At 39.7% G+C, this 21132-nt stretch overlaps 2 protein-coding genes across 3 annotated transcripts; both read right to left on the bottom strand.

Moving 5' to 3' along the window:
* Positions 1-621: 621 nt before the first annotated feature.
* Positions 622-14701, bottom strand: ercc6l2 (excision repair cross-complementation group 6-like 2). Of its 2 annotated transcripts, XM_017431270.3 has the most exons (20): positions 14418-14701; positions 13651-14063; positions 13421-13537; positions 13100-13293; positions 12426-12519; positions 12101-12168; positions 11764-11971; positions 11493-11633; positions 11127-11243; positions 10384-10503; positions 10220-10291; positions 8571-8716; positions 8302-8397; positions 8094-8193; positions 7557-7709; positions 7104-7193; positions 5363-6302; positions 5129-5283; positions 4064-4221; positions 622-2488 (listed from the first exon to the last, which is right to left on the bottom strand). In XM_017431270.3, the coding sequence occupies exons 1-20, from the start codon at positions 14443-14445 to the stop codon at positions 1297-1299; spliced, it is 4602 nt and encodes a 1533-aa protein (XP_017286759.1). In that variant the 5' UTR covers positions 14446-14701; the 3' UTR covers positions 622-1296. The 2 variants fall into 2 exon arrangements, with proteins under 2 accessions (XP_017286759.1, XP_024865145.1); XM_025009377.2 differs by lacking the exons at positions 13651-14063; positions 14418-14701 and having other exon boundaries at positions 13435-13537.
* A 5038-nt stretch (positions 14702-19739) lies between these two features.
* On the bottom strand, positions 19740-21126 carry LOC108244802. The gene has a single exon (XM_025009374.2). The coding sequence runs from the start codon at positions 21024-21026 to the stop codon at positions 20019-20021; it is 1008 nt and encodes a 335-aa protein (XP_024865142.1). The 5' UTR covers positions 21027-21126; the 3' UTR covers positions 19740-20018.
* Positions 21127-21132: the final 6 nt, after the last annotated feature.

The following is a 21132-nucleotide window of genomic DNA, read 5'->3' as shown; positions in this document are numbered from 1 at the left end:
TCTTGAGAAATAACAGCCATTAAGCAGTTTGAAGTGACATCACTGCAGGCCCACCATCAGTTCTCAGGCACCGATTACTGGGATCCTGTAACAACAGTGGACAAAGATAAAAAATTGGGTAATTTTCTCTATTAAATGATTCAGTGAGCATCGGATCGTGTGCGTTGACAGTTTGAGCCCTGACACTGCTCCTCTACTGCCTGCGCAGTCCAGAAACGTAAATATGACAGATTTACATTTATACATCAGAGCTCAAATCCACCGACCATGACACTACACCTTTTTGATTTCTAGGATCAGTTATCAGGAATTTTGTGCTTTTTAAATGTATTTTTACTTTTGTAAACCAAATGGTATCACTTTTTAATTGTTTTTCAGACAAAAAAAACCCAAAAACAACCAGAAGAAACCAGATGTAGTTGAAACATGCTCTAATAATATTCTTTTTTTTTTTTTTTTTTTCGGGAACATTCATTGTCCAGTTAGACATTTTTTAACAGAAAATTTAGGTGCCACTTTACAATAAGGGTAGCACTTTCTAAATGGCCTTGTAAACACTTTATAAAGCATTAATAAGCATTTATAAACACGCTGCTCACACACTGAAGCAGGATCACTCTCTGCCAAAATCAAAGCATTGTAGTTCCATGTATTCATTCAGGTAAATGTAAATAATTGATAATTACTCAGCTTCTTTTTTTAACTACATAACTTCAATTAGAACAGAATACAGATACATGTTGGCTCTATTTGGCCCAAAATAACTCCTTTTTATCTAATGCACTGTGACTATTTAACTGCATTATTGACTATTTTCTAGTAATTTATAAGGGTACCTTTATTGTGAGGTGGTACATCTTTTAATTAGTAACTGTGCAATGGCAAATTACTATGAATAGTTATGAAGGTAAAATTAAATATGAAAACTACAATCATTACCTAATTATTAAACAAATTACATTTCTGACATTAACTCTTTCTATGCAGTTGAATCTATTCTAAATCAAAATATTCATTCTTTTAAAATGCTTCATGTGGCCTGAGAGATAAGTAAGGTAGAAGAGCTTCAAAAAGATTTAACCGACATAAAATATCATTTTTAAAAAGTAACATAGTGGTACAGTGAGCCGCTACCATCAAGACTCAGGTGGCTGAACCCTTCTGGTGTGACGGTGGATCTAAAAACTAAACATTTTTACATAAATGTCATGACAGTTATTGATGCAAGAGTACTTTTAAAAAAGTATAAAATGCAAAAAAAAGGGAAAAGATTTAATCTAAAAGGCTTCATCGGTGTCATTTCTTCCACAGGAAGTTCTCGTTAGTTTTCCACAGACTCTTGCCCTCCCTCTGTTTGGGAAAACGTCTCGCTGCGAAGCTGGTGTTGATGCAAACTCTCTGCAGTTCTTCTGGATCTGTTAACCTGTTGATGCTCTCCTCGTTACCCTCATCGAGGATGTCCCAGATGTCTTTGCGACTACTCTTTGTCGCCTGCACCGGTGCACTGACCCGGTGTGGAGTGTGTAGGTGCGAGCCTAAACCAGTATCTAACGATGATGCCGGGGGTGTCTCAGCTGTGCCTTTTGGTTGTGAATTCTTGGGTTTTGGTTTCAGTAGGTCATCTAGAATGGATGTGTCTCCTATAAGATCTGTTAGGAGGGACTGATTGCAGGAGGCAGAAGGAGGCTGAGAATTCTCTCCATGTCTCTGTATTTCACTCGTCCTCGGCGGTGATTTCTGCTCCTGCTCTGTTTCTTGTCCTGCGGGTTTGGATGACACGGCAGAGCTGCAGCGGAGCCTGAGGTCAGAAGAAGAAGGGGTATCTCTGTCTGAGCGGCTCAGGAAAGCAGCGGCCTCACCGGACCCCAGACCACTGCTGCTGGCCTGATCCACGCTGAGACCACCAGCAGCTCTGCACACTCGTGAACTAGAAACACTACTCGTCTTTGTCCTCTTGTGTCCTCTGGCACTGCAGACCACCTCCTCCTGCTCCTCCGACGCGGGGTCTGGAACATCACAAAGAAGATCTTGCGCATTCTTTTGTAATATCTTTTGCTTTTTGGGAGGTTCGAGATCGTCATTTTGTAGGTTGCCAGATCTGATTTGTGGCAAAGAAGCATTATTTATTGTTTTGTCATTAATTGTGGATCCGAGCTTAGTTCTGGGTTTTCGATTCCCCTGAGCACATTTCACAGATTTTGTGGTTCTTAAAGATTCCTTTTTGTTCCCTGCATGCTGATTTCGGGCAGCTCTTTTTGTGGATGATGATGATGACGATGAGGTAGCAGCTGTAGAGGAGGTTATTTGTGCTGAATCAGGTTCTGGGAGGTTTTCTGTGATCGTTTTAGCCACATCAGAGTGGTTCAGTGAGGTGTAATGCTGCCGAAGCCAGGAAAGCCTGTCAGATGAGTTTCTTCTCAGAATCTCAGAGGCAAACTCATGGACTGAGGGAAATTTGAAATTCTCTGCCATTTCCTCAAGCTGTTGCCTGTAACACAACAATAAAACAATTAGAAAAAGTAAAAGATACAAGCCCAAAATTTGGCTATTTGCATGCAGATTGTGAGGTATGCTGCATTAGATTTAAAAAGGATTTTGTGAATAATGACAAAACTTTACTTTTTCTGTCTTTTGAGAGTAGATATTTAAGTATCTGAGGTCTCTAACAACTCAAAAACTAAAGACTTAAGCCTCCCATTTTTGAAAATGTTTTACATTTCCAGCTTTAAGTAGAAGAAATCTAACTTTAAAACTGAAACTTGTAATCAGAAGTCTATGTGTTTCACTTAAGGTCAGAAAAAAAAGAATAAAAAATATCAATGCTCTACTGGTACTTAGTCTATTTTTTTACATAACTACTTTTAAAAAATCTGACTTATTTCTGACAAGCTTTTTGTTTTTTTTATTTCCCTCCAACCAGAGACGGGAAATTCCGATTTTCTTTTTGTCATTGAAGGCGCTAAAAATAAACAGCCATTATTGTTTTAAATAACATAATATGAGTAACAATCCTTGATATTAGAAACCTATAATAATTTTTTTTAGACATTTTCCTAATCTGTCAAGTTTAACGTTAAAAGTTCACCACATATTCAAGCCCACATTCAGACACCAGTGCAGTTAGAAGTTACTGAGCTCCTGGGTAGCCATTAAAATGCTGGTCTAACCGTACACAGGGACAGAAACACTTTAAAGTGACTGCTGTTACTGCAGCATGTTCTTAGTGTTATTACCATTTGTGGCTTTCACTGGAAAAACAATAAATAAAAGGAAAGGCAGTAAAACCCGACGTGCATGTGGATTTAGATCATTAAACAGCAAGGTTAATTGAGGTGATATCAATATAACTAGTGTGTATTTGCATTCCCCCGGCGAGGCGCTGGGCAGAGATACAGCCATCCGTCCCCCTCGGGGAGTGAGGCTGGAGCCATAAAGGTGTCTGTGTGTCTGCAGATGAGGGTTTGGGAGGGGAAGGGGCGGAGGTGATGCCGCACCAGGGCTGCGTGTGAATGCCATGCATCTGTACGTGTGTGTTTGAATATTTTTGTTAGAATGTGTGGGTTTTAAAAGACCTAAGGCGATCATTTTTGGTCAGTCACAGGAGGGTGAAACTGCTTCACTGCTGGACCTGATCATTACGGGGTAATCTTTGGCATGATGCTAGGAAATAGGTAAAAGAGAGATCTCAGAGGTGGTCCCTTTCTACACATACATTATTATTAAAGCCTGGGAAGGGGCAGTGCTGGGTTTTGGCTGTCTTCCCTACGCTGCCAGGAATTCCTTTCTTTTTTCCTCCCATTTTCCTTCTCATTCGGACCCCCAAAATTTTATTTGTTCACCTTCCTGTTCTAGTCTCATTTAAAGTTCTTTCTTTTCTTTTTGCTGGTGCTCTTATCTAGAATATTTTTTTCCTTCACTATGCCTACTATCCTGACCCTTTTTCACCTAGAGTTTTTCCTCTCCTAGTATCTTTTTGTTATTTCTACCACACTCCTTTTTTAAAATTGTGTCAATTTGCTCTCTTTTTCCTCATCTGAGCACAACTGCAATTGCTTGTTGCTACCTGCGGATGGCTTTGGGAGTCTCTCCAATAATGACCGTTGTCCGTCCAGCCTGGTGCACACTTTTGCTGGTGAAGATGACCAGATGATCTGCTTTGGGCCTCTGCAGCTGACCTGAGCGGGGGCAGGGCTGGCTGGCTGGTAGACTCGCTGGCAGACTCTGGCATGGTCAAAAAGAGGAAACTCTTTCATAGGCAGTAAGCAATTTATTCAAAACACAGCTTGTGATCATGAGCCTAGTTTTAAACCTGCATGGTAACAATTACTTAAAAGCTCCCAAGTTGAGGATCTATTAGTATAAATCCAATAAACACTGATAGTATTTCTATGTACAGAACTACATATAAATAACATTTTGTTTCAATAACCTACAACAAAGATTTTTTTTTTTACCTACATTAGGGTCAAGCCCTCTGCAGAATCTGCCCCACTACACTGCCATTTTTAAAAGAATAGGTTGAGGCAAGACATATTTATTAGTTGAAATATGTGTCTTTGAAACCATAAATCAGGAATTCTGCTACTTCTGGACAACAATTAAGGCAACTGACACGAAACAGTTCAGTTGTCATGTTTGTGGTGACAGCTGAGGATCTGAAAGGCCAAGTAGCAAGCAGGCAGGTATTTAATAAACTTCAACACAACCAAAATGAGCAGACGTGTTCAAAAGCAGGACTGAGAGAAGATCACATATGAGAATCTGACTGAGGACAAGGAGCTTTGATCTGCTGGGAGGGTTATTAGTGAGTCAGAGCAGCTGAAATGATTGGTAATGAATTACAGGTGGCGGTGACTGGGAAAACCGCTCTACAGTTCAGTTTACATTTAGCTTAATATATTTTGAAAGGGAACAGTTCCAACCAACATCTTTCAAAAAAATGTGTTGGGAGCTTTTCTCATTCCAAAACGCCACATGACAGAAGAAACAGGAACGGATACGTTTTTATTTTGGGGTATTGTTCTCCTTCAACTTGTCAGTGACATAAGGGACGTTGTGCTGGACAATGTTAAAAATGACTGTTTGTGAATTAAAGAAAAAAAAAAAAAGAAGCGTTCATTGTACATACCTCCTGGGTACTCAGCAGATTATTGGCTGGAAGTTGCGAGTACATTTTCCGTTCAAACACGTCTCGCACAGCAGCTCTACTGATCAGCTCCTCGGCTTTGCTCCCACCCACCACGCGCTGGTTAGAGTGTGTATACGCCACCTCCCGTACACCCCCTTTAAACAAAAATAAACACCATCAACCTTGGAGTTACAATCTTTAAACCTGTTACAGAATTCAAGTGTTGACTCTAACCTAGCACATTGTCGATGGTTGGCTTCTTTTCTTTAGATGATGGAGATTTCTGACTTTTCAGATTTGTAAACGAAACAGCTTTTGGCATTTCCGTTCGTCTCCCTGTCGGAGCCGTATGTTCGTCCTCTGAAGATGTGAATGTTTCTATGTCTTCTGTGCATTTGGATCTTGCCCTGTCCCTTACACCGGCACTGTGTCTTCTTTTGTTGTGGTACAACTTTCCCCTTCCTCCTTGTCCTCCTGCTTTAAACGAACCTAAATCCTTTTTCGAGCACTTCTTTACCTCGAGGTCTAAATCCTCAGATTCATCTGAGTAACCGTCAAAGTGGTGCACTTTGGGAAAAGTAGTTTGGAGCTTATTAGCTTTCTTGTTTTCTGGCGAGGAATTTCCATCGCTCTCGTCATCCGCTGCAGTCTGTTTATTCGCCCACCGTTTCTGGCCCTGTCTCCGTCTCGCAGTGTAATCCTCCGCTTTTAACAATGAAATCTTGTTTCCATTATTTTCCTGCCTTCTGTCTGAGCCAGTGAATTTGTCCCGGGTTTTTGTTTCAGATTTGGAAAGGCAGACGACACCATTTCCTGTGCTGGAAGTCTTGCAGATTACAGAAGAGGCATCCTTCATGTTTCGGTCCTCAGCATCTTCCTCAAAGGAGCTTTCTTTGGCACAAGAGCTACTACCTTCCTCTTCTAACTCTGGTTTTTCTTTGACCCTTTCGAGAAGTCTGGAGAAGCCGTGCTGGAGGAGACTCTTTGGACTGGGACCAGTGCTAGCTTTCCCACTCTTGTTATCCTCATCTCCATTCTGGTTTGTCTCCTCATCATCTGTTTCACTCCCACTGCTGAAGTCCAGCACACCTCTGGAGATCTCTGATGCTTCTCTTGTCTTCTTGGCTGCTTCATATTTTAGCAGTCCACCATCTGTGAGCGGATCTCCAGGTTCCTAAGATACATATAAAAAAATAGCAATTACGATAAAGACAAGCGTAGAAAAAATAAAGGTGCATGTGGTCCAGGAAGAAGAAACTGATATGAAAACTGCCAACAAATAAACTGCATTTACACTGTATCAGAGGTTTAGCAAGAAAATGCCTATAAATTCTTCATTTCCCCTTCTTATGCCATCTTTCAGTGGACTGGCCCATGAGAGATTTCATTGGGCAATGTGAAACAGATGTTTTCCAACAACAAATCATAATAAACATCAGTGTGACATGAGCCCTCCGCTATGATGTAATAGGCAGAAAACAAAATAACAGGAAAAGTAGAAGATAGGCTTTAGTGTGGTCCGCTCCTTTCATTAGGTCAAGCAAAATAATTATATCCAGCTGTTCCAAACAGGATCAGAAAGAACACGAGACAACGTTCAGCACCACAACAACACAAAAAAACTGAGCCATGATTGCTTTTTTGTAAACCAAAGCTGTCAAGTGGTAATCCAGAGGAATCCACTGAGCCTAACCTATAGATTTTTTTAAGTACAAAACATCATGTTGTAGATGATTGCTGTTAGAAGTCTGTCTTTTTTTTTTTTTTTTCAACATCAGAACAAGAGTTGTGGTCTGCTAAAATGACATTGCGTGGGCTGGTTTGATTGACAGATAAAAAGATCCCTGTTTGAGGTAGTCCCTCTTTCACATGGGAATAAGAGCGCGAGTGGGCCACTTGGGAGAGGACACGGCGAGGGGTTAGGAAAGATGAGAGACCCGAGTCCCGTGTCTCTGAGAACGGCGGAGCTACTCACGCCATCTCCTCTTGTCTCCTCCTCCTCCTCCTCCTCAGTGCCGCTGTGTGTTCTGGTTGTCACCACACCGGCCTCCACTCGTCCTTCTCGCTGACAAGATAATACAGAGATTCAGCAAACCGTGTTCCACTCAAAGTTGTCAGAATCACCAATAAAAGCTTTAGGTTTCATGTTTTATTCTTTAAAAAGCTTAAGTCTTCATTTCTTTTTAAATGTACCTGTGCTTCTGAGACTTTTTTGTCATTTTTTAAAGAGTTCCTTTGACTTCTAATCCCCTTGATTTTCAGTCAAGACCTTCGACAATTTTCAGAGTAATATATTCTTTTGTTAAGTCCTTGTTGGTTAGGATTCAAGAATTCATTTTTGTTTAATAGTTTTTGCGTGTAACACTGATTCTAACGTCATTTTGGACGAGTCAAGCCAGCGTGAGGCAAGACCAGTCAGATATCTAACCTCCAGAATCCTGCGGGTCAGACACGTCCCTTCAGTCTGCAGCCTGAACAGATTTTTTATCCCAAACAGTTCCCCTTTGTAGACACCACTCCCCTGGACCGCCTCGAAATACCGCCGAGCGCTCTCCTTTCCAACGACCGAGGACTGCAGTTGCTAATAGGAAAAAATACAAACCAAAAAAAAAAACAATTCCCTTAATATTGTTTTTAATCAAATATAAATTTCTATCTGAAAATACTTCACTGTTTTTATTTACAACAGCATTTTAGTTGCATTTTATTTACAGTATTGCAACTATTTCAGAAGAGGATTTTAACTTATTTATTTCTTTTTGGTCATTTCGGATACTTTTACAGTTTGAGTAATTCTGATTAAGCTTCATTTTTAATGTTATAATTATATATATTACATAATATTATTACAACATTCTGTTTTGTAGGATGCACTGCACATTAGCTGTTTTGCTTAATAATGTATGATATGCTTTTCAAATAAACTACACTAAATTAACTTTTTTTTATCATAACTGAGTGGTACCTGTTTGTAAACTTGTCTGAGGTAGATGAGCTCCTCCACAGTTCCCAATGAGATCAGACGGAGCACGGTCACATTCCTGTACTGACCAATACGATACGCCCTGGGAGGACACGAACACAAAAACACAAAACACGAATGTCTTTGTTTGATATGAAGGGTGAAGAAAGTCATTTTGAATGTATAAACCTAAACCCGAGACATTACTTACCTGTCAATAGCCTGAAGATCATTGGCTGGATTCCAGGTGGGGTCAAACAGAACCACTATATTAGCACCTACAAAGTTGAGACCAAGACCGCCTGCCCTGATAAAAGACACATTAAAGTAAACAAGTTCTGAAAAACCAATGTTAGCATACATATAAGATCCTAATATAGACTTTTTAAAATTTCTTTTTAGCAAAGTACCATTTACAGTTTTGAAAGATAAGAAAACCAAACCATAAGGTACTTTCAGGACTTAATTTTTCCAACTAACATGGTGGAAACGAGGCAGAGGTTGATGTGAGACGAGCTGTTGAAGTCTTTGACAATCTGGACTCTTTCCTTGGATTTGGTGGATCCATCCAACCGGCTGAAGTCCAGTCCCTCCGCCATGCAGTAGCGCTCCAGTATATCTAACAGCTGGTGAAACATGAAAACAATAACACGTAAGAGCTGAACACACGTTAAATATTACAAAAAGAGTTTGGGCGAGTTTAAATGTAGACTCTAAACAAACACATCTTGCGTAAAACAATATTCACAGGATTATATTCGGCTTTCCGACTGTATATTTATCCATATTCTATAGGGTAATTTAAGCTGGACCCTTTATGAACTCTTTATCCCAAAAAAGCAAAACACAGGTCATAAAAATATGACCTCAGAGCAGCCACAAATATTATTGCATGATATCAGGTGACGGCAACCATAGGATTTTGCAGAAACTAATTATCTTTAACAGTCTAATTGCTCTGCCAAAACCCCAAAGGTATTCCTATAAATGTACAGTACATCATGAGAAAACCATGCCTCCTATAACTGTTTTTATTCTTTTAACCAGCTCAGAGCGGAGGTACTTCAGAATAATGCTGGTCTTTAAACGAGCGAACTGACTTAATCATGCACTGAACAGATGGGCTGAGGTGTAAAACTTTAAATACAAGAAACCTACCAAAGTTTAACTCCAACTAAACCCAAAAAGCCTTTTAGAATCTGAGTTGTGATTTACTAGCCGACACAAAAGCCTAAAACTCAGCAGTTCATTCAGATATGACACACACTTGTAATAAAAGTTAGTAATTCTTGATTTAATTATCATCATAAGGTTTCAGATTTCAAGACAAACTATTAAAATACAGGTTGTTACTATTAGGTCTTAAAACAAGATAAAATAGACTAAAAACATGGGACACATTCCACCGTTTCATTATTTTTTAAATGAAAAACTAACTGCAGAATCAGTGTGTTAATAACTAAATACACCTCATGATTACACAGCTCGAGGAACCACCATGAGCAGGATAAACTCGTTATTGTCGTCTTCTCAGTGTCTCACATTGTCGAGGAAGAATTTCACCCCGCTTTTCATCTGCTGCTTCAGTTCACTGATGTCTTGTAGGCTTGATGCTGCAATTGGGATCAATGTCCTGCTGCAAGAATCCATTTTATCCAAAACGTAGCTGTTGGGTGTTTTGACATTTTTCTGATTACTGAACGATCTGACCTCGCGGTGAACTTGCTCTAAGGATCCACTTTTGGAAAAACTGGCAACTGTCTTGAATGTTTTCCAGTTGTGAATCTTGTTTTTCTCACTGCAGAATGATTGACTCCAAACTGTTTGGAAATGGCCTTATAACCCTTCCCAGACTGATACACACCAACAGTTGCTTCCTTTAGAGGACTGCTAATGTCTTTTCTCTTTGACGTTGTGTTAACACACATCTGAATGCTTCAGACTAACAAAACGTCTGCTCTTACAGAGGTGCTTACATTTCCTGAGGACCAGTTAATCAGGTGCATTTGCATAGCAGCACCTAGAAGTAGCTTTTTTACTGTGCATTTCCACATTTTAGTAGATTTATTAAATAAATACAACAGAGTACGATATGTAATACAAAATCCCAACATAAGCGCAGCTCTCACCTTGGTCGAATAAGAAAAGATAAGCACTTTATCTCTCTTTTGCAGATAGTATTTGAGGAGCTTCTGCAAAACCTAAAAGAAACAAAGTGTTACCCAGGACTGAATTACCCTGTGAAGAGCACACACACACACACAAAAAAAAAAACCACAAATCAGTGTTGTACCTTCATTTTCCCACTGTACGCTGGATCCGAAAGAGCTTCAAATGCTTCATTTGTGCATCTCTGCACAAATTCTGGAAACCTCTGAAAAACCTTTGTGCAAATGGAACTCACATACTTTTCCTACAAGAAACCAAAAAAATGATTTAAAATGATTGTATTTTTTTAAAGCATTCAAAAAAAACAAAGGCACACTAAAGTGCTGTGTTACTGTAAAATACCATTACAAAGGTAAAATAATTGGTTGAAAAAAAAAACAAAAGGTAAAATTATTCTATTAAAAAGAAAATAACGCATAACGGATAAAATCAAGTTCAGCTCTACTCGAATTGAATACTACTGAGTAGAGGGAGGCCTATCAAAACACCTTGAAAGTGTTATAGATCAGACAGTTCTCATATATAACAGGTACATTTAGGAGCTGCAGCTGTAACGGTGTGATAACCTCTACTTCAGCACACAGATCCTGCAACATCTAGGATCACCTGGTTGTTCAACTTCAGCGTTCCATGTGAAACCATACTCCTAAATCTAATGGGGTCCCACCATTAAAAGCTTTCAAAACCAACAAAAAGAATTGAAGTTAACCCTATAAAAACAGGAAGCAAGTGGAGTGAGATCAACCCTGATGTTATATAAGAAAATCTGGGAAGGCACAAGAATCAATAGTTTAGATAAAAGTTTTTTAAAGAGTTTCAGGGATCAATAAGCATACCAAACTGCATACTAACAACACATGACATTACCTGCTTCTTACTGGTGCCTTGATTGGATTGAAGAAGAGCTGCATGGTTGGCGACTTTCCTCAATATAGCCAGGTAACTAAAGTAGAGCTCCTTCATTCCAACACCTTCAGAGTTTTTCTAAAGAAAAGAAAATTCATATTATTTCATACTAATCTTTCTTTAAGACCAGTCAGGGTTAAGAAAACTTCCTTTTCTCTTTTCTAAATTAAGAAAACTGAGCAAAAACTGATTATGGCAGGCTTTACTGTTCAATGAAACCGCACTGTAGAAAACTTTGTATAAAATAGGTACAACAACGTTTTGAGCACACATTGTTTAAAATCTGAGAGTAACAGAATCTCACAACGGCAACAAAGAGGAACTAACTTTGTAGCAGCAGCTTCTGCGGGTGAGTCCACTTTGACAGTCGCATTTCTCTGAAGACCTCAGCAGTAACGTCACATCATCGGTGTCCAGCACTGCCTGATACACGGTCTGCTGAAAGTCCGTCAGAGAACAGTACACTACCTAGAACAAAACACATCACGAAACCTTTTCTCATTATCACTGCAAGCTGTAGAAACAAAATATGTTTGGAAAGAAAAGAGAAAAGATTACAGTCATGAAGACTGACAAACTTTAAGATACCCCATCTTACCCTGTCGTCCTTCGTTGGCAGCTGTTCTTTGATGAGGGCTTTGGTTCTCCTCAGGAACAAATGAGAAATCCTCCTCACCAGAGCTCGGACAGTCTTCCTCGCTGTAGCCAAGCTACGTTTGGTTGCACTGTGTCTCTGCCCTTGTTCGATGGGATCTGAGAACTTGTTCTTGAAGTGGCCTAAGCTCCCGAGACAACCTGGTATGGCCCTAAATAGAATAAGAACCAAAACAACATTTTCAGCTTGCAGTTTTTTCAAAGCAAAATACAAAATACATGAGAGGTGGTAAAGGTTTCTGCTCTGTTCTTGAATATAAAAAAAAATCTTCTTATCTCACCAATCCATGACACACCACAGCTCTTCAAGGTTGTTCTGTAAGATGGTGCCGGTGAGCCCAATTCGGATCTAACAGAAACAAAAGAACAAGAACCAACAACTTCATTTAAAATGCAAAACTAATTCTAATCAGTTTTTATCTATGCCTTTTTGTTTCAACGTTCCAATTTTTGCTCAAACATTGTTGCTAAAAGGATGTTTTCATTTAACCCTTCTAAAGCCATTAGCTAATTTCACTATTAGTTAATCTACACAGATGAAATTATTGTTAATTAAACACTTTTCAGATTATTCTGAAACAGCAACACGAACACAAACGCTCTCACCTTACATCGCAGCTCCTTCATGGCCTGAGTGATCTGAGAGTTGGGATTTTTTATCTTGTGGGCCTCATCAACAACCACCGCTGACCAGTCTAACCTGCATAGCAGCCAGTGACATTTTATTTTTTAACCATCACAAATAAGTATGCAAGTTTTAAAAAAGACACAAAATTGATCATGAAGATATGTGTGAACTTTGAGATGTGTCTCTCTCTCAGCCGTCCAATTCATCCCACACTGTGAGGAAAACTCAACCAAGACCTTGGATCTTGTGAACATTGTGCCTCTTTCATTTTAAATGCCAGCAAAACACTGAGAAATACTTCAAAACTTTGGTTGAACGATCTTCCAACAGCACAAAGAAGCAAGTACAACATTTTTTTTTTTAATGGACTTGACCATGAATTTAAGGATATGTGCAGCCAGTACTTTGCCACTTGTGAGACATATATCCAAATGTCAGTCAGTAAACTTGTAAAATTCTGACAGCATAAACATTAGTCTTTTATGCTCAACTGAAACATAAATCACTTCATTAAAGCTTTAAATTTCTACAGCTGCTAGTTAACACACAGCCAACTGAAATGAAATAAAGGCACAGCATCTTTTTCTATCTCTTAGTTGCTTTACATGTTTTCCCAGTACGATGTGTTGCATTCTGTTTCTGTAACAATTACTTGTTGAACTGATCCAGACAGAGCCGAAGAGTCTCGTAGGTGGTGAGAGCAATCTCAATGCGACCATTCCTGATCCGAGCCAGCTCCTCCTCTTTCCTGAGCCCGTGGACCACCACACACTGGAAGTAACCCCAGGTGTCCAGTTCATCTTTCCAGTTATAAAGCACCGACAGTGGAGCCACAATGAGAAACACCTGGACCAGATCATAAAAACACTTCAGTTTGGCTGATGACAAAACAATACTCTGACCTGCAGCACACGATCAAATCCAGCAGGTATTTGAAGAAACATCTAGTCTAATGGTCTATTTCAACACCCACTTTGCTCGGATTACTTTGCTTGGAGGATATCTGAGACTGCAGAAACTGAGGCCGGTTGTTCTCTACATCCTCCCGTGTGCCCGTTTTGTGCAACACAGCAGCAAGAAAACCTATGATCTACGACAAAGAGGTGAAGAGATCGAAAGCATGAGAGACATGTGATACCACGCGAAGAACAAATCTTCACTTTGACAAAAACTTGACATAAGTTTGCAGCTAATGTCTTGTACCTGTACAGTTTTTCCGAGGCCCATGTCATCTCCCAGGATACAACCAGTGGAACGGATGTAGTTATTGTAAATGAACGTGATACCTTCCCTCTGGTAATCCCTTAAGTATCTGTTGATAGTATAAGGGACTTTGTCTTCATCACTCAGCTCTAAAGGGACGCAGAGACTGGGGTCAGTGGTGCTGCCAGGAAACACAGGCTTCTCCTGGGTAAATTGATTCAGTCCTGGTCTCGTAGATTTTTTAACTGGTACGGCTTCATCGTCTTGTTCCTCCTCTTCTGCATGTTTTGTGAACATCACCAATGCTGTGTCATTATTTTGAGTGGTGGAGGTCAGTCTTTGGATTGTAGCTTCCCCCAGGATGCCATCTCGGGATTTTGGAACCAAACAACGGTCACCTTCACACCATTTTGCTGTAAAAGAAAATTACATGATTTAATCTATATTAGAGCACACATTCACTTGAACAAAGCATACTTTAAACTGATAGTTAACAGTGGTAACAACTGAACAAACGTCAATAAAATGACCGTAAAGTCGATATTAGAGGGTATACTTTAGAAAAATCTTCACGTTTCAAAAAAAGAAAATTGAATGTCTTATCTAAATATGGGGGTCATCGCTTTATATTTATATTTCGGAATAATCTATTTTCTCTCTTTGGACATCAAAGAAGCTAATATTCGGTTCGCTACAGGAGCTTTATCGTTCAGTTATGATAAAAGTAAATCAACGATGAAAGAGCAGAATAAATATGCTTTTCAAACCTTTATCAGCAGCAGAAGCTGAAGCCATCAGGATGCATCAGTAACACTGCTCTCTGGTCCTGGAGAAAGAGACGCTGTAGCTCATAGCCTGCCTGGGTTAGCTTAGCTAACATTTACACAAATCAAAGCGCTACAGTTAAACCGATACAAAAAAACTTATTTATACACGTCATATTATTCTGAGTCCGTCGTTCATAGTTTCTCCTGAAATTATTCTAATTTATATCATAAAAAGCGCAAGCCTTGAGACAGCAAGACAAATCTCCAACAGCTTTTAGTGTTTATGTATTTTACTAAACAGTGCCGCACTTTCGACAAATATGAGGAAATTTAAAATAATATTAACTGTTTCATGACCGAAGTTAAACAAAACATGCTAATACTTATCCTCTCGCAGTTGTTTACTGCATTATTATTTTATTTTTTTGTCTTTCAAATAATTCTGTTGGATTTGTGTAACGAAAGTGCTTCCCACTATCTAAATTATCCTGTGCTGAAAAGAAAAACTATTTACCTGCCTGAATAAAATGCACAATAAAATGCAGGTTACTATTGTCAGCATGTTACTGTCATCGCTTGATTACTATTATTACTACTATGCATTACTTTTTTCATTAAAACCAGTAACAAATTTTGATTAAGTCTTTAAATTAGTCTTTTTTTAAGTTAATTTTGTCTTTCTAAAGTTTCATGAGTGGAATTTATTTGTTACTCCTGGCTTTTTTATCAAATAAGTTGACAGGCAGTTAATCAATTAACTTATAATCTTTAAAAGTTTATGGGGTTTATTATTATTGTTGGTGTTGTTGTAAAAAATCACCGTATTTAAAAAATAAATAAATAAATAACAATAATAGAGCATGTTACAGTTTAAACAAACTGATCAAGGTTGTTTATCTTCAATGTCCTACAAGATTAAATATTGTATTTATCATTTTTATTGTGTTCAATAGAGTTACTTTATATGTAGTTTTTGAAGTCACTAAATTGTCGGAGGATTAATCTTTGGTCTTACAACCAAAGTTTTTATGCCAAGTTATAGAAAGCCTTTTAGGGTGTCAATTTGGTATAAGAATATAAGATAAAAATATAAATTTTTTTCCAATGTACTGGTTTACTTGAAACAACATATATGGCAAGTATAGCCTACCTTCAGTAAATGTTAAACAATATATATTATTGAGACACTTTAGGGAATTTAATTAGATTTGCTTATAAGGTTTGTGTAAAACAGTTAAATGCAGAAGTTGCCAGAGCTCTAAGAGTGGACATATTTTTATTTCCAGAAAATTATCCCATCTTCAGATCATACAATTTTGTTTACCAGTCACAAAAATTACCACTCTCAAATCTGATCTGACATATTTTAGAGGGTTAATCAAACCAATACAAATAAAGTTGATGTAATGGCATTCAGTAAGTTCACTTTGATCTTGTTTCTACACAGAGCACATTTGTAAACACACAACAAAACTGTCTCAGTTCTCCATCCTTGATTTCACTTTCCATAAACCTTACAGATGAGGCACAACTGGGTCTGCTTCTCTCCATGGTACACTGACACACAAAAATGGTACTTTTTGTTTCTGCTTTCTCAACACGGGGAGAATTTATAGAGCAGCTGCTGCAGATGTTCTCATAAAGAAAGCCCAAACACTGATGTCAAACGGTTTACATATCGTGCTGGATCTCTCACAGACTGCTTTTTTCACTCAACCACAAGGCTTCCTTCACAATAATACACTTTCGCTGAAGCAGACAGAGTTGGGATAAATAAATCTCTGATTGCAGATAAAAAGGTTCTCTAACAGACATTTTTACAGATGGCTTATTGATTTGTTTAAACGGCTGTGTCAAGTGAGCCATGACAGTTTTGATATTTTATTCTGAGAGGAAGTGTTTGTTGCCAAACCTAGAAGGTGCTTTGCTTGTTGTGTGACATACTGATAGATTCACAGATAAGATCTGCATGGCAGATGGGTCAAAAAGTTACAAATCAAATAGGATATTTTTTAGAACTTTAAATAGATAATAAATAAAGAATACCAAAATGTGCAGATAATACGTGCTGTCTTTATTAGCACAAAACAAAAATGTAGTGATGAACACCTAACTGTATTGTAAGGGAACAATTTTTTTTTTAATTATGTGCTTGAGAACATATATTTGGTTGTGGAAACACAAAAGTTTGGCAAAACCTGTTTTTTGTCCTTCTAGTTTGGAAAATATCTTATTCTGACAGTTTAGAGTTGCAGTGAAAAATTACATTTTTTTACACAATTACATATCTGTATTTCTTTTTGTCATCATTTTCATTATTAATATAAGCTAATGTAACAAAATAAACACTATATGTGCAATAGACTAATAGGCATTAATATAATTACACCTAATAAGTGCATTAGGTCATTTAAATCTGCAGTACAGCGTATTTTTACCTGGTCCATTCACAACTTGAATCAGAAGATGCACAAAATAAGTGTGTTTCAAGAAAAAGCAATTTGTGGATTATGAATGGTACTGACTCTCAGAACCTTAGAAAATGTTAAACTCTCTTATTCAGTAATATTCAAAAAACAGAGCTTTGCTTTCCCGTCATTATTTAGTAGCTTCATTTTCATTATGTTTTACTTTTTGGAACATTTTCTAACTTGTGACAATCAGCTCAGAAAACCTCAATCTCTTCCTGAAATGCACCTGTTTTGACTTATGATGGGTTTTTCTAAACTAAATATTTCCTGTGGCTACAGTTTTCATCTCAGTCAGTTTTATTTAGCTGGATTAAGGATTGATTTGAATAGCTGTTGGTCAAAATCAGAAGGAGAAGAACCTGAACAAAAGTCTTGCCCGACTCGCAATACCTTCTGAAGTGCTCTTGTGTTCCACCACCGTGAGCCAAAAGCAATGACGAGCCTGCCAAAACTGATAGTTTCAGCATCACAAGCGTTGATTGCACAGATGGAAAATAAGCTTGATTAGTCATGCTATTCTTTGTCCTTTTAGTCCCCTCTCTTGTCCATAGATTTCTTTAATTCATCTTCCTAATTTACTCATTGTGTGCATTTTGTCTTCAAGTCCAAATAAACCTAAAACAGGTGACTCAGTAGTGCAAAACATGGTTAAAATCATCATGTCACGTAACTTTTAATCTAAAGGATGAAATATCTTGTCTACTTTTCTCTTCTTCATATTTTGTCTTAAAGTGGGTACATCACTGCACATCTTCTATAAACTAAGTCAAAATGAACAATCTTTATTTAACGGTTTGACATTAAATACAGTGCATGCAAAACCTGCATCCCAAGATAGTGAAGAGTCCTTATTATTCCTCCATCACCTTGCCGATTACATTCAGCATGATGAAGATGGAGCTCACCATCCTGCATGTTGAAAAATGATCCTTGCTGTATTGAAACGTGACTACAACAAGTTTCATACATGAATAATTGGGTGTAAGAATGCATCCGGCACAAAAGAGCAGCTATTCTTTTTAATAAAGTTGTATAAACATTGAGTCTCGTCCAAGCAACTCCTGTTCTCATGCTCTCTTTTTCCAAAGAACTGATGATTGAACTCTTAAACGTCACAGAGCTCAACAACGTGCGTAAAAGCCTCGGATGACCTGAATTTGATGGCTTGTCCCTTTTGTCCTGCAGTGAAATGGAAAACTCTGCGGGGCGATGTATTTACAATCTAACTGCCTCTCATTACTCTGCAGTCCCATAGAGGAGCCTTTTGTTTGTCCACTTTGGCCACATTAAGCTCATCAACCAGAAAGTATAACTGACAGTGGCATCTGTGCATGTTTGTGCACAAGTATACAATGTGTGTATCGTCGGATTTGTGTGTAGTCTCTGTCCTGCTATCAAAGGCTCCAAAGGTCCTTTAAAACAGCTGATTAATTGGCTGTCAACGAGAATGTTAAAGAGCAGCTCAGAGTAGGGGAAAAAAGGAAGAGCTTCTAATTTTTGTGGGTATACTGCACTCTGACATTAATCACAGTTCTCCTGCCAGGCATGGTGGGCAAATACAAAGTGTTTTATCTTGCAATAAAATATCTGGCCACTAGACAAAGATTTCCCCCACTTCTACTCTTCTGAACCACCTCTAACCCAACATGAACGCTGAGTGGGACTCAAAGAACTGCATGACTGCACGCCCCAACAATGAAGCCACACAGAAAGCACCAGCTCAGCAGAACTGGATGTCCATTTCTCAGGCATTTAGGCATGCAATTATATTCCCCTCCACTCATCAATCCTGTGTTTGGATCAGGGGGTATCTATGGCAGTTTGATGATACGGTGGCAAATTTGGAGACAAGGACCTTGCCTCTGTTATAATTGGCAGAATGTTCTTCACCCTTTTTAGGTTGAGAAAGAACCCTGCAATTTTAAGCACAAATGTGTGTACATATAAAATGCTCAAAAGGCTTTTCTGATGCGTTATTTTAAGAACTGCGTGTAATACCTGTATGTGAACGTGTTTGCATATTTGTCTAAGTGTTTTATGGAATGTTATCCAATGGGGAGAAAGCCTGCTGAGAGCTAGGCCATGCATCCATGCATGTAGCATACACTCATTCACCATTCAAGGTCCAGAGGGGCTGACCGAACCAGGCCAATCTATGCTCATGGACCATTTAACCCCAACATTGCTTTCTGCTTCACAGCTACACTGCACTCCTCCTAATGCACAAGTTACTGCTGGAAAACTTTACAGTGAATCACCTACAGAGGCCCACAGTGCTCATAAGCTCTAAGTTGAAGGATTTACAGATCTGTATTTATTGGCAAATTTGTATTATAATTTATGCTATTCCCTTCATATGGTTTGATACCGTCTGTCTAAATCTGTCAGTGCTACCGCAGCATTTGGCAAGATCTGTCAAAGTGGATAACTGAAAAACGTTGGGTTACTTAACGTAATCCCTGGTTCTTTGATAACAGAGTGAGGTGTTTCACTATGGGAATCGCCTCAGCGTGACCAACTACGGAAGCTCCAATGACATCACGTCTGTCTGTGACAGACAGGTTGAGCCGTGACCGTGGCTCCACCCACCATCCAATATCACGGCCAACCTACCCCTCTCAACTCATTCTAAGCCGGTTTCTTTCCGTGCTCATGCAAGAAGGGACGTGTTGGTGAAACACCTCACTCTGTTATCAAAGAACCAGGGATTACATTAAGTAACCCAACGCTCTTTTTCTAACTTCGCTCGGTGTTTCACTATGGGAGATATGGCCAACTCCCGAATTGCATGTTGACCCCGAAGCCATACCTCGCAGTAGTGCATATCCAGACTTCAGGCAGACCCTGATGTCCCAGCCCCAAGCACTGTATGCGCCAATGATGATTGGGTCACATCCAGCCTGTAAAACCTCACAAACGTGTGCGGTGTAGCCCAGCTGGCTGCAGCACAGATGTCCTGGACAGACACACCCCGGAACAAAGCCCAAGAAGTGGCTATGCTCCTGGTAGAATGGGCCCTGAGCCCATCAGGGGGCTTTGACCCCTTGCAGCTATATGCCAAAGATATAGCTTCCACGATCCAGTGCGCTAACCTCTGGCAGGAAATAGGTTTGCCCTTATGAGAAGTGGCTCAAGACACAAACAGGTGATCAGCTCTTCTGAAACCAGCTGTCCTGTCAACATAAGCCCTCAAAGTTCTCACTGGACATAAGCAATTAAGCCTCTCCTCTTCTGCTGAAGAGAAAGGAGGTGGATGGAACGCCGGCAGTTCCACCATTGAACACCTGTATGATGTTTCCATCACCTTAGGCACAAAAGCAGGGTTAGGTCTCAAACACACTTTGGAGAGCCCCGGCGCCCACTGTAGGCAAGTAGGACTGACAGACAGTGCGTGTAACTCACCCACTCTCTTAGCAGTAGTTAAAGCTAAGAGCAGTGCAGTTTTCAATGTGAGGAATTTCATACTAATACCCTCCAACGGCTCAAAAGGATGATGACAAAGGGCCTCTAGTACCAGAGTCAGGTCCCATAATGGCACGAAAGGCCTGGAGGTGGGCAGTTTACGTCGAGCCCCCTTCATGAAACGGCACACCAACGGGTGCTGCCCCACAGGTTTATCACCAAATCCCACATGACAAGCTGAGATTGCAGCCAAATAAACCTTAATAGTTGAAAAGGCCTTGCCCCTTTCCAACAAGCTCTGCAGAAAGCAGAGAACCTCCACCACCGAACACTGAAAAGGGATAGCCTGTCTCTCCACACACCATTCCTCAAAAACTCGCCATTTACTATTATAAAGAGAGCGAGTTGAAGGAGCCCTTGAATTCTGGATGGTGTCAATGACCTCTGGCGGGAGACCAGTCACATTTAGGTTCCACCTTTCACGGGCCAGGCCCAGAGAGCCAGACGATCTGGATGTGGATGATAAATCTCCCCCTGAGCTTGAGACAGAAGGTCTCTGCGAATGGGAAGGGGCCATGGTTGTGCTGACAGAACCTGAATTATTTCTGCCACCCAGGGCTTTGATGGCCACCACGGGGCCACCAGAATTAAAGACAGGCCCTGCTCCCTCACTCTGACTAGAGTTGGGGATATCAGGCTCAGAGGGGGGAACGCATAGAGCAACACATTCGGCCATGTGTGAGCCAGTGCGTCCACGCCCAGTGGTGCGTCTCGGTCCGAGAGGGAGAAAAACAGTGGGCAATGAGCGTTTTCCCTTGAGGCGAAGAGATCTACGGCAGCCC

Source organism: Kryptolebias marmoratus, linkage group LG1 (assembly GCF_001649575.2).
Source record: "Kryptolebias marmoratus isolate JLee-2015 linkage group LG1, ASM164957v2, whole genome shotgun sequence".
Lineage (NCBI taxonomy): Eukaryota > Metazoa > Chordata > Actinopteri > Cyprinodontiformes > Rivulidae > Kryptolebias > Kryptolebias marmoratus.
The sequence above is the reverse complement of the archived record's forward strand: the minus strand, read 5'-3'. Positions and strand labels throughout refer to the sequence as shown.

Bases quoted from the DNA above. Each gene is read 5' to 3' on its own strand.
- ercc6l2 (XM_017431270.3), bottom strand. From the start codon at position 14,445: ATGGCTTCAGCTTCTGCTGCTGATAAAG. The intron at 10,504-11,126 runs GTAATGTCATGT...GGTTTCTTGTAG, and splicing joins AAGGCACCAGTAAGAAGCAG to GAAAAGTATGTGAGTTCCAT. The intron at 7,710-8,093 runs GTACCACTCAGT...TTTTCCTATTAG, and splicing joins TCAGACAAGTTTACAAACAG to CAACTGCAGTCCTCGGTCGT.
- LOC108244802 (XM_025009374.2), bottom strand. From the start codon at position 21,026: ATGGCCGAATGTGTTGCTCTATGCGTTCCCCCCTCTGAGCCTGATATC.